The sequence below is a fragment of the Buteo buteo genome, chromosome 19 (assembly GCF_964188355.1).
Source record: "Buteo buteo chromosome 19, bButBut1.hap1.1, whole genome shotgun sequence".
NCBI classification, from domain to species: domain Eukaryota; kingdom Metazoa; phylum Chordata; class Aves; order Accipitriformes; family Accipitridae; genus Buteo; species Buteo buteo.
Window position 1 is genome coordinate 16,397,685 of NC_134189.1, and position 13,522 is coordinate 16,411,206.

General features: G+C 38.3%; 1 protein-coding gene across 1 annotated transcript in view; it reads left to right on the forward strand.

The window, feature by feature from the left end:
- Window positions 1-13,522, forward strand: part of PIK3C2G (phosphatidylinositol-4-phosphate 3-kinase catalytic subunit type 2 gamma) — a 206,949-nt gene that overhangs the window by 187,656 nt on the left and 5,771 nt on the right. Inside the window, exon 33 of the mRNA XM_075051333.1 lies at window positions 12,334-12,459. Coding sequence (XP_074907434.1) covers window positions 12,334-12,459 — 126 coding nt within the window. The remainder of the gene's footprint in view (window positions 1-12,333; window positions 12,460-13,522) is intronic.

The following is a 13,522-nucleotide window of genomic DNA, read 5'->3' on the forward strand; positions in this document are numbered from 1 at the left end:
AGAGGGGATGAGACAGGGCAGGCTTATTCTACAAACACAGGAGCACAGTAGCTGGCAAAGTACACCAAGTGGTCTTAGAAGGAAGATACAGGAACCCTGGGGGAGGTTTGTTTTGGCATGTGAAAGGACTTGTTAGCTAAGAACAAAAACAGTTCAGTTGTGGCAGCACAATATGCCAAAAACCAGCAGCAGGCAGGAACAGGAGCACAGGGGTAGTGCTAGGGAGAAAGCCCGAGTGTCTGCCTTAAAAAATGTAAGGCTTCTAGATCCGTGTAGAAGCTGTGGAGGTGAATTTATGAAAACTGAAAGACACACAGGTTTTGAACTTGAAATGCTCAAGTCCAGTTCCATTCATCTGCGTTAACCAACACAGAGAATGGGGGATATCACGACCGTACCAGACCGTACACAGAGCAGACTATGGGCTAGCTTAGTCCTGCACAGCCAGAAACAGCCAGGCTACCTACTGCTGCACGGCTGGGCTTGCTCATCTGTTCAAAAAGACACCAGAGCCAAAAGAAGTAGCCATTTTTGAAGTTCAGAAAAGGCTGGCTAATATATTTCTTTTCCTGCTTCACAGAGAACCAGAAGGGAACAGTGGTTCAGTGTTGGCTCAGAAGGAAGTCTGCTTTGTCTGCTGACTTCATTGCCATGACTTCAGGCGTGCCCTGTTTTTCTAGATAAGCAGCTAAACTTTGTCCTCTCTGCTAAACATTTTTGACCATTACTTCTTGTGGACAGAATAACTCCTGAGGGGTAGTGGGGAGGAGAAACAAAGCCAACTTATCCTGAACCTCATGCCAATAAATGTAAAATGTTACTAGAATTCAGGAAAGCGTGTGTGGGTGATGAATTCAGAACCAATTTTACAGGGGGAAAATTGGCTGGAAGAAAAACTCCTACAGCACTTTCCAAAACTACTTCCAGCTTTCCTTTTATAAAAGCTCTGAAGCTGTCATGTACCACTCTTGATGATTAATGATTCTGGGATAGCTGATATGTGGGTGACGAATTAGTAAGCAGCTTTAGGCTTACACAGACATCCAGCCTCTTTCCATTTCGTGTCCTACACCATCCGAGTACAAATTGCTTCCAAAAACGTTTGTGAGATGTTATGGCTTAAATGCTTTGAGAAGAAAGGTGAGAGCCAAGCTTTCCCTAAACCACGGGCATGAAATCTGTTTCTAAGCCTGCAGGTGCGCAGCTGTAGGGAAGTTCCACATACAGTACAGGTAGATGCTCCCCTGCCTTTGCTGGGTTTTGTCTCTGGCTTGAGATGGGTAAGGGGGGGTTGGGATTTTTGTTCAGTGCTAGTCGGTTCCCATTGTTCCTTTCATGGGCCCACTAACTTTTACGCTTTATTAAAATCATTATATAGATTTAAATGGAAAATATATTACCTGCCAGCAATGCAATGCTTGCCAATTAAATAAAAAGCCACATTATCCTTTCAGAATGTTATGAATGTATCCTGCTTTCTTTACTGCAGCCCATGGATCAGCCAACAGGGATTGGGAAGAAGTTGCATAGGTAGGCCAAGCCTGGTCAGTCATCCAAGGATGGAAAACAAGTGGAAAAAAATCTCTCTGAGCTGAACAAAAGTTATTCAGAAAGTATTGGTGACAGAATGAAATCAGCAGTTTGGCTGATGGAGGGAGGTAGCACATTGAGATGGAGTTCTCCCTAGACTGGCACAAAAAAAACAGAATAAAAAGCCATGGAAAGAAAGCTCTTGTATGAAGTCTAGCTTGTAAAGAATGCCTTTACTTTAAAAATGAATGGAAATTAGCTTAGACTATGTTCTCTTTTGGACTGAAAATTAGCTGAACACCTATAAACAAAGGGTACTACTACTCAGCAGTAGTTTAAATTGGCAAGAGATGAGGTCTGTTCTCATGGCACAGGGATTACTGTTGGATTCTAACATATTTGTTATGAAAGGTGTTTGACAAATATGTTGTACAGAAAGTTGTGTTATTATTTCTTGTTAAACACTTTAATCTGTCACAGTCACAGTACTGCCTCAGCTCTAAATTCTAACTGCTAATTTTTAAGTAATTCCCTACATAGCTGATATGTGTTGAAAAAGAAAAAAAAAAACAACAAAAAAACCCAACAACAACAAACAGTGAGCTCTGTTTAATAATATGAGTGATCTGGGAGATGAAGGTGAATATAAATTAAATTTGCCACTGGTTGCAAATGAAGAAAACATTAAAAACAATAGTGGAGACAGAGCAAGATCAAGAGACTAAAAGTAATTTCCAGAACCCTACAACCAGCTTGGGCAAATGAGAAGTATTTCCTTAGGGAGGTATAGATCTATATCCTACAGTAATGTGAAGATAAAACAAGCAAATAGTGAGACATGAGGTTGCTATGAGAGATGCCAATGAGAAAGGCCAGATCCTGGTGTCATGGTGCAGAAAGAAAGTAGTTCATCTTTATAAGGCTTTGATAGTGAAATATTTCTCTCAGGATGTTTTTTTAAAACTAGAATACAAGTTCAAAGAACACTTCTCAGTAGGGTTGCTTGGGAGTGATTGATTCTTCAGGAGTGATTTATTGTTACTAAAACTTAACTTAGTTAAGAACAGACTAACAAGGACACAAGTCAATTGTGCAAATATTTAAGGGAGAAGACAGCAAGGTTCAAGAGGAATTATTCAGGACATCGAGCGAGAACATAAGTAGAAGTAATGAGAGGTAATTAAGGAGCATAAATTGCATGCATCATATAATGAAATGCTGTCTTACAAAGGGAGATGGCAAGCTGTAGAATAGTCTAAAGAAAAGTAGAGGGAGCTCTGTACAATTTGAGAAATTAAAAATAGTCTGGATCAGACATATACAGGCTTTTTTTAACCAATTAAGAAATTGAGAAGAAAAATACTGCATGGTGAAAACACAGGTAACAGTGTCACTATTTCTTTCTGCATTTTTATATTCATTTACTATCCATGCCTAGGCAAGGACAGGAAAGAATATGTATGTGACAAAAAGATAGAAACAGAACAAGAGCATTTGCTCATGTCTCTTTTCTCAAAGGCTAATTTTCTTTTATACCCTCTAAAAGGCAGCAATGGTGTTAAACCTGAGTCATTTCAAAAGAGAAGCAAAATGGGGATTTATCTTAATTATTTGTTTCCCCCTGTGCTTTAATCAAGAGAGAATAATTCTGGGATCTATGTTTCTAAGGGTCCAAACTAGATCAGTCTTATCTCAGCCAGTGTCATAGATTTTGTGGCTAAATATTAATCTGAAAATTAAATGTTCCGAGCATAAGAATAATACAAGGTTGAAAGCAATCAAATTCAGCTTCTTTACAGGCTTGATGGTAATTCTGGAATAAAAGCTTCGGAGACTTGTTTATGAAATCGGCTCTCTGCATTCTGTGCCCTGCACCAACATTGCTTATCCATAGAATAATACAATTTTAAAGCATGACTGAACCTTGAGTTCTTTCATCTGTGCAAAAAAGTGGAGTTTAAATGACTTAAAGATAGTAATACAGCATGTGGTTCAGGAACCTAGAACGTAACTTGTCACAATCTTCTCTTTTGGAAAAAAAAGGTCTATGTGATTCTTACTCAAATCTTTTACTGGAAGTTGTACATTTAATATATTTGCACTTCTGGTTCTACAGTTAACTTCTTTTATATTATATTTGCAGCCTTGGTAACTCTTTTATACCCACATGGTGCTATGTGGAGCACCCAGTAATCTAATCCTGAGCATTGGTGAAGTTATCTGAAGGGTGTTAGAGCTCGGGAGCTAGGCTTAAGCTTTGAGTGAGCTGGGTAGGGACACAAACCATTTCTAAGACATCTTTTTCTTTGTTGTTAATTCAGAAACAGTAGTAAACGCACACAAAGCTCTGTCATTACTTGCTGGGGCTAAATTCTAGCCTTCCTTTTCTGCTACTGCTGATGCTCAGTAAAAGGCAAGAGCCTGTTTTACCTGACAGTTGTAGTCACATGGTTGTAGAGACTCTTCCTTATTTCATTTGGGATTGCATCTGTTCTAATACACAACTTTTTCTGGATCATCAAGGCAGTAAATTACTCTTTTTAAACAGGGCATCAAAGCTACATGTCACTTCCTTTCTTCACCTTTCTCAAAGTGTTCGATTCTGGTTTCAGAGCTCTATAGAAATAAAGGCTTGGAAAAGAAACCCTCATGACGTTCTGGGTATCAGCTTTCATTTTATTTACTTCGTTCAAGCAGTTAGATGGGCTTTCCTCTCAAATGACTGAAGCAGATCAGAAGCATTTTATGTAGTTCTTAGAAGCCCTGAAACTTTTGGGATCCAGCCCATTTCCCAGAACTGTCTGTCTTCTCATGAGAAAAAAACCAACACCTGGTTTTGTTAAATATTTAACAAATAATACTTGTTCATTTCAAAAATCCCACTGCCTGTATGCCTTGGCCTAATTGGAGTGGGATTCAGTTTGAAACTAAGATGCATACATATAAGATGTGATGGCATTCAGTTGCCTGATCATGGCTATTTCGAATACCATGAAGTATCTTCCTTGACCTCCAATGACCACTCCAGAATGGTGCCAGTTTCCCATAAAGCCTATGTCATATTTCCAACTCCATACACACCTTTTGTCATCTGAGGTGACATGAAGCAGCAGTATTTTAGAAACTGGATCCTAGTCTAGATGCTCAAGCTCTCATTTCAATCAGTGGAGACTTAAATCCCAACTCATTTTCCTAAACATATGATCTAACACGTTCCACCCAGCCTCCAGAAGCCCCTGCAGAAAAGGATGACCTCAGGTAAGGCCTGTGTCACATCTGACAGTTTATGCAGTTATCTTAAGCATCTTCTGTGTCTCAAATGGCACCAGACACCAATGTGTGGGCAATTTAACCAAGCAAAGCCAGGAGATGTCCACAATATGATGAGTTGAATCTTTTTCTGGCTTCCCTCCTTGACAGCATTACAGAGATCTGCTTAAACTTTACTAGGAACTTACATACCTACTGCACATATGCCACAGGATAGGTCAACACCTTGACATTTAGCCCAGAACTGGTGTGTTTGTTGCAGGGCATTAACTGTGATGCTTTCCTTCCATCTCAGCGGCTGAGGGTTAGTTTTTCCCATTTGACAGACAGGAGACCTTGGAGAGTGTTGGTTGGTTCACTCCTTAGAGATTTTGTGACTCAGGACAGCACTAGACCATATTTTTGCCAGCGTAGTTCTCCCCATTAGGAATGCAGCACACAATCTTTTATTAACAGCTAAACTGCACAAGTCCTTGCTACTCTACTACAAAGCCAAACTAGTAAACCTGCACTTTTTTTTTTTTTCCAAAAAGCCTTATTTCACTTGGGAGAGAAAGGACTGGAAGAAACTACAGTGACAAAAGCACTGGTTTTCCTTGAATTAACAGCACCCACATTAGACACTGTTTGCCCATTTGGTGCACTGACAAGCTGCATGCAGAACAGGCAGGTTGATGAGGTTGTTGAAGGTATTGGACTGCACAAAGTGCATAAGCTGTATTTGGAGATTCAAATCTATAATGCAGATAGAGTACCTTTGCATTTTTATCATAGTAAACGACAAAGCTATCTGCAGGCTTCCTCCACTGACTCTTCCAGATTTCTGAAAGGTAGAAAATGCCTGCTCAAAAAATGCTTTCCAGAACTTACCTGAAACAAAATATACGTTGTTCTGAAACAACACATCTTTTTATTTCCCTACATTAAATTGAGATCAAGTTCATTTCTTTTTTTGTTGCTTTGCCATTGACCTCTGCGTCAGTGACCTCCGTCACAGTGTGTCTTCTCTGTTTATGTACAAACCCGGATGCGTGCATGAGATAGGCAAGAAGTTACAAATAGGAATGAAGTTGCTCACAGAGAAGGGGGGGAAAAAAGTTGGATCAGAAAATACAGTAAAATAAAACTTATCTTGCAGGGAAGCAGTTAAATGTTTTCAAATTTTAGGTGAAACAAGCAGTTGTTTTTTGGGAAAAAATACCTTATTTGTGCCATCACTTTTTGCCAGTTGCTTTTCTGTTTTGTCTTGCCAATAGCAGACAGTGCAGGGTGCAGCATAGCAATATAGTGGATTATCTTCTTTTGTAATTATTATTTAATTACTGCAAATGTGATTTTATTTTTAATTTGCTTTGAAGTAATTTGAAAATATTTTGTGAAAGCAAAACTAAAAGCTTGGTAGCAGAGTAGAATAGAGGTGTTTAGTGCCTTGGGATATGCAAAGCTTAAAGGAAAAAAAAGGAATGGTCATCTGTCCCATCTTAGGATTTATGAAGTAACACCACCACTGCCCGTTCACACAGCAATCCCATTTGTCCTGAAGGTTTATGTATCTTATTAATCTGTTTTTGAAGGAATCTCTTGCTTTGTAATATCATTGTCTTAGTGCTGATTATTTTCTCAGCTCTTTAAATTTAGAGTTAGCCCAGAGGTTGTTATCTTTTTCTAAGGCAAAGGCTGCATTTGTTAATTAAGCTGCAGCTTACAAAGACAGGGTTTAGCCTTTCTCTGCTAAGTTACACATGGACTCAGAGAAAGTGAGACAATGTAGCAGCAGTGATGGCTTTTCCACATTTCTTACTAGTTTTAATTTAGTCAAGAGGCAGCTAGTAATTTATACAGGTTACTGCGGTGCAAGGCTGCTTTCTTCTGTGGATTTTTTCCTAATCCCTCATTATTGGATAATAATCAAATCTGCCTCATGTCTATACTTAATATATAAACATTTTGCTTTGTAGCTCTGAAGGTTTTTCTAACCATTTGATATAGTGATATGATTTTTAAACACATAAGAATATCTTAATATTAAACATGAAGGAATATTTTGTAGTCCTTTCTTCGCCATGTAGAAGATAAATTCTCATAGCAGTGCATGTAAGAGAAAAACACAAGATGAAGGTAAAGGATAGGAAAACTGAGAGTTAGAGCTGCTGGGCAGAGCGAACTTTTTTTTATTATTTTACTTGGAGGCAGTAGCTGAGATGGAAGCCTTTCTAAAGCCTGGAATTCTTTTTTTCATTGAAGAAGGGGAAGAAAGCAACTGAGATTTTAAAATGTCTGGGAAATTAATTTTGGGGGAAGAAAGGAAATTATTAATAGAGGAAGAAAGGTGGCATTAGTTAATACAAGTTATCTTTGATCTTTTTTTTTTTTTGTCAAGATTGTTGAAAATGAAAAATGGGAAAAAGAGAACAGCAGCTGGAACTATCAAATGTTCAGGAGCCATCAATCTGTTTCACTCTAGGACAAAAAGTGGAAAAATACCTGCATGTCTAACACTAAGAGAAACTGATGACAATTTAAATTTGAGGCAATAGTCACCTAAAAAGAAAATTTGATGTCACTTAGGAAGAGGTGAGTTTTAAAAAGCTTCACAATAAATTATCCCTAAAGTGCATTTTTTAAAAATCATAAAACTTTATTTAAAATTCATGAGAGTAAGGCCCAATATTCATATTGGTTACTAAATTGCATAGTTTAATAAATGGCAAATTTTGAAGTAGGTAGGCCTCTCGTAATGCTAACAAAGAATCCATCCTTAAGGAGAGTTGCGGATGGTTAGTAATGATCAAGGGAGAAAAGTCATTAGGATAATGTAATTCTTGTGGAAAAATTAATTGAATTTCATCCATTATTTCCCAGCTACAGCTAGTATATTTAAAATTGAATTACACAGGACACAACCTATCTGCATGGGTTTCTGTAAGTAAATATCAATACTTTTTTGGTTTTGGAAAATGAAATTGGAGTGAAAAATGGAATACAGCCATAACAGATACATGTCTGTATTAGTTTTTCAGTATTGAATTACAGATGTGGAGAGAAGTAAACCCAGAGTATCATTTCCTCTGCCTCACTCCCCTTCATTCTTAAATATCTTCATCACCTTCTGCCTGACTTTAGAAAAAAATAACGTTTCAAAAATAAATGGCTTTTTTAAACATATATACAGGCAGTTGTAACTGACTTCCTTAAAAACATCAGTCATTATCAAGGTCAAGTAGGCAGGTCATTCTCTGAGAAAATTGTTCAGTCGTGGCTTGTTTGTATTTGAAGAAAACATAGGGAGTCAGCTTCTAAATTTAACTCAATTTTTTTTTTTATTGGCAGATCAAAATCACTGGGTTTTTTTTGTCCATAGGCACAGCAAGGAGAGCTATGGCATTTCTGTTGGAAACTTGGTTTTATACCTTTTCAGCCTTACAGATTTTTGTATCTTGAATTTATTCACAAGCATACACAATTGAATATATAAGACAGTAATTTAAATTGGGAGTAACTTCTTTTAAAGAAAGTAAACTTTATTTTTGGCTTAATGAAATGACTACAGAATTAAATAGAATTCAATCTAAAACTTTGGGGTTTTCTGTTTGCTTGATCACAAGTACATTCAAGCTCTAAAGGTTTTGCAAAGTAGTTGAAGTGCAAAATGGCATTCCCAAGGTATCCTTTGATTTTCCTTCTGGCCTGGACTATGGACAGAAATCAGTGATTTGTGAGCCATTAATAATAACAAAGGGGGGTTTGCTGGATTTCAGAACTACTCATAAGCCTGCATGAAATCTTACTCTGTGTTTATAATGGGCCCACCAGAACAGATATTCTTTGGTGCAAATGAGACTGGCATTTAGGTCAGATATTCTTCATGTTTACCTAAGTTTATAAATGTGCCAATGCAGTCTAAGTTAGAAGTGAAAGGATAATCCTGAGCAGTTGCTCACTAAATGTGACAGTATAATATGACAGAAGACATAATCTTTAGAAAGAAAAAAAAATCTGATGTTTTCTCCATTCTCCTTTATTCAAACAAATGCTCAACTCATACATGAAAGCCTAAGAAAGGATTGGTATTTTTGCCTGCCATGTCAGTTGTCTTAATAAAACAGTTTACTTCAAATTTCACCTACTTTAGATTTAGAAAGATAGTCCTGCTACGTTAATACTGCTCTTGTTTTCACACTGTGATTGTCAAACTGCCAAGATCCCTCTTTGTCCTTGCTAGGGAGCGTCTAAGAAAGTACAGCTCCTTCCACAACGAAAGCAAGTCTTGTCTCAAGAAATCCGTTGGTGAGCAGGCTCTTCCCATGGAAAGATTCAACTATTGTGCCAATCAAGAGAGAAGCCAGCATAAACTCATCACACGAGCTACCCATACTCTGCTCTTGCAAAGCCATGACTGATTTATACCTGCTCTTAATCTGTAGTTTTGAATGATCAGTGTGCAGTGGGACAGGACCTTTTTGACAGTCAGACACCCTTGTTAGATGCGTTGTGTCATAACAGGAGGCAGGGGAGGGCAGCTGAGCGGTGGAAGATGTGATCTGGCTTGAAGAGTGCTCAGCTGAAGCTTTTTCATTGCTTGATGGCAAAACAGTGCCACTGAAGATGGAGAATTGGGACAACTGTGGAAATTGGAGTGGCCTGCTTGCCTTTCCTCAGCAAGGGAAGATGAAGTGGGAAAATGGTATCTGTAAAGCAGAGCGAGGAAAAACACGAGCACCCAACAACCAGAACTGAGATCTCTAGTTGGAATTCAGGTGGCTGCTGTTTAAATTACCTGTAACAGTCTGGCCGCTGACTGCTACTATTCGTGAAAACTGGCTTTGTTTTAGTTCTGAAAGATCCCAGAGCAACTGCTCTGCCTTGAGTTCTCTTTTCTGAATCGGTAAAGTATTCTCTTTTTTATTTTCTCTCTTGACCCTCTCCTCCCACTCACCTCTTTCAGCACATATTTAGCTACATTCAAAGGGACAGTGAGGAAGTAGTTTTCTGTCCATCTTTCACATGGTCACAGCACTACTGCAAAATGCCTGCCTTAGATTTTGGGAGGAGTCGGCTGATGGAGGAAGGTTAGTTGGCTGAAGGCTAGGTAATGTGCCAGCACTGCTAGCAGGGTGCAAGGAGCAACTCAAAGGCATAGTGACAATTTTAGCTGACTTTTTTTTTGATTCTTCGCATGCGCTTCTGGATACCCGGGTCCGGTGAAACAATCACACAGCAATCAGCTTGGATTCTTTCCTGGGCAGGTGAATGTCAGACTGAGCCTGTTTCAAAAGCAAAGGACACTGCTGGGATCTGTGCCTTTGCTGTCCTGAGGTGCGCAGCAGGGCACAGCACTTGTGACTGCACCCTGGCCTATCTGGGCATCTCAAAGAGGAGCAGAACTGGATGGATGCAGCCGTCCTCTCTGTTACTTTTGCAGCCCGTCACCTACCGTCTGGGCTCCTCAGCCCAGTGCCCTTTGCAGCTGCTGCTGACCTTAGCTTTCAAAATCAGCTCTGACATGGTCCCTGGCTGGGCAATACACTGCTGGGATGATTTATAAAGCTTGACATTTTACAGGACTCTCCCTGTACTGTATTTCCATGCTTGAGATAGTGAAGATCACTGTGCTGGGTCTTGGCAGTTTTGCTGATAATGTCGTCTTCAACAATGACACACCACCCCGCCTTTTTTTTTTTAACCACATTCCCTTTTTTTGTCTGAAACAACTAAAATCTGTTGACCTTCGAGTTACAGGGATGCTTATCTATTAATTGAGAAGGGAAGAGCTTGATTATAGCTAGGATCCTCATTGCTTGGACTGGTATTTAAGGCTATATTTCTTTCTCTGTCCTTATTTTTAAGAGACTGTTCAATTTACTGTTATTTGTAATCCTAGATTGACGTTTTAGTGTAGTCCTAGATCAATAGAGATGGCCTTTCAAATGGACAGTGTAAATTATAAATCCTGCATTAACAATATGGTACTTTGTCCTAGGAAAACACTTGTTATTTTCACTGCCATTTAACGACATTCTTCTTTTGGCTGTTGAATCCCATCTACCTAAATCCCATGTATATTTTAAATAAGATGTACTTTGGGGAGCTTAGCAATAGTAACATTAATCATTCACATAGTGCTGACAACATGTAGTGATTTCAGTAGTGCATCTTGATGCTGTATAGCGTTAACGATAGCAATAATAAGCTTTGCAGTTGACCACATCATTTGCCTTGAAGGATCATTTCAGATAACAAAAACCAGAGATTTGTTGTGCAAGAAGTGGTTGCTCACACACACAAGCACTGTTTTTCTTCCCAATAGAGAAGTTATTTATTGCTAGGACACCAGTGGTTTCTCCTATCACAAAGATATGTTGTTCATAATGCCTGTAGAAAGACCCATATTTCTAGACACATACTGTGAATAATCAAAATCTGAGAGATGACTTTATTCTGAGATAGGTAAAATTACAATGGGAAATATAAATACAACTCTCTGTGTAATGCTTTGTGTTCATCAGTTCCAAACATTTTAAGATCTTTTTGCCTACATTTTCATTTGCATCGTGCCACTGGATTGCCTGTGAGCTGTCAGGTAAACTTGCTGCCTAAAATGCTGATAACACGGTTAAAATTACTGATATTTTGATATGCTCCATTTTGTGCTTTCTGATTGTATACTGTGTTACCAACACAAAGGTTTCTGCTTAATTATAAGGTAAGCACTAAGTGACATATGCTGGCAAGGTACCTGTTCCATAGGTTTTCATGATTATGTTTCTTATGTGTTCTTTTAAAGCCTCTTATGCTACTAATATGTTTTCTGAGTAACTGTAATGTTTCTTTAGGAATAACCTTACAACTGTTCAGAAGTTATCAAAAAATTCTCCACCCAGCAGTATTAACTTATGCCTGAGCCTTGTTAATAGATTGCTCTGATCTCAAGTAGCTACCATAAGATGGAATATCTGGAATAATGTTCAATAACCTGAACTGGAAAATTGCAGCTGTGTGATGGGAGAGATCGGAAAGACCGTTATTATAAGAATCCTATTCTGCCCATATTGCAACAGGAAATGCTCCTGGGTCTTCTATAGTAATATGCTTTATGAAACACCTTTAGAAACAATCAGTTCTCCCGAGCATCAGCACTGCTATTTAGGGGTTAAAATCAATAGGAGCTTACTGGCTAGAATCCAGTTTCTATGCATTGCTCTGGAAAATGGAAGGGCTACACTTTGTATCAGATTAAGCTGAGTTAAAGTAGATTGAGGCTTAAGGGTTTTTCCATCAGAACGTAAAATATTAAAGATAGGCAATTTTACCTTGTTCTTGTATTATTTCATTTCTATCTTCCTGATTCAATATTAAGCTGAATTCTGAGAACTCCTGTTGTTTACTGCACTAGCACTCCAATTTAGCCAAGATAATACTGAGAATGTAACATGTTTCTGTGTCTGCTTAAAGTCCAGATTTCATTTGGTACATTTTATTTGTTTTCGTTGCTAGAACATGGGCATTCATTTTTATGATCGTTTTGTTTTTCAGCGCCTCCCAGATGGCTCTGCCCCAAGTGCACATGCTGAATTTTATCTTCTGCCGGATCCTTATGAGGTCAGTCGAAGAAAAACACGAACAGCTCCAAAAACCTCTGACCCTACTTACAATGAAATTGTGAGTACCATTCACTTTCTTCCACCATTTCTTACTTGTTTGATTTTCTTTACCCACTTTTGAAGTAAAATAACAATACATCATTTAGAGCTGTTGCAATGAATACAATCGAAAAGAAGGAACATACCATAAGCTGAACCACAAATGGGGACAATCTTCTGCTTTGCATCTTTCTCAGAAGTGAAACAGTCTCTTTGTCTTTCTCTTCAGGAAAGCAGTTGGATTATTCACAGTGCTCTTTCTTATACCATAACCACAGTTACACATTAGCCAAATGAGACCAAGCATCATTGCACCAAAACCTAGGCTGTTTTGAATGCAGATTTGTACAATAACATAAAAAGTACTAATTGAATGGATGCTGTTGTTCAAATTCACATTGAAAACAGACAACCAAATTGGTTGTCACTGTTCTAAATGATAACACAATAATAAATAGCCAAGTTCTTTTTATGTCAAAATGCTAGCAATTCACCGCCATATATAGTTACTTCACACACCACTGAAGTGCTCACTCCTCTGGGGTGAAAAGAAACATTTGCATGGAGAAGCATTTACTACAGAATGGGAAGTGGCATAAACTATATTTTTTTGTAGGGGCAGATGAGATTCAAACAGTAGGTGGGATTAGAAATTATAATTATTACATATAACTAATCTCCTAAAGATCTCAAAGCAATTTACAAATGCTCTTTGAGCAGGCTTCAAAGCAGAAGGCATGGAAAATATTACCACTCCACCCTGTTTCATAGATAAGATATGATGAAGCTTAAGTTAGTCAGCTGAGACTAAGAGTCCTTATCTCCTATTTTCCAAGTCTTGGGGTTTTAATATTTTTCTTTTTCTTTTCCTACATCTATTTGATTACAAAAGTTACCTACTTACACTGATGACTTCCAGCGCTTCTGTAAGTAGGCTCCTCGAGTAGCATTGCTGCTAACAGCTGAGACAGATTTCCATCCCTATGGTACTGCAGTGGAATAACAGGGAACTAGGCTTTACTTTTTTGTTATATACTTTCCCTTTTTTTGCCATCAAAGAGACAGAGGAATGGGTCTAACTG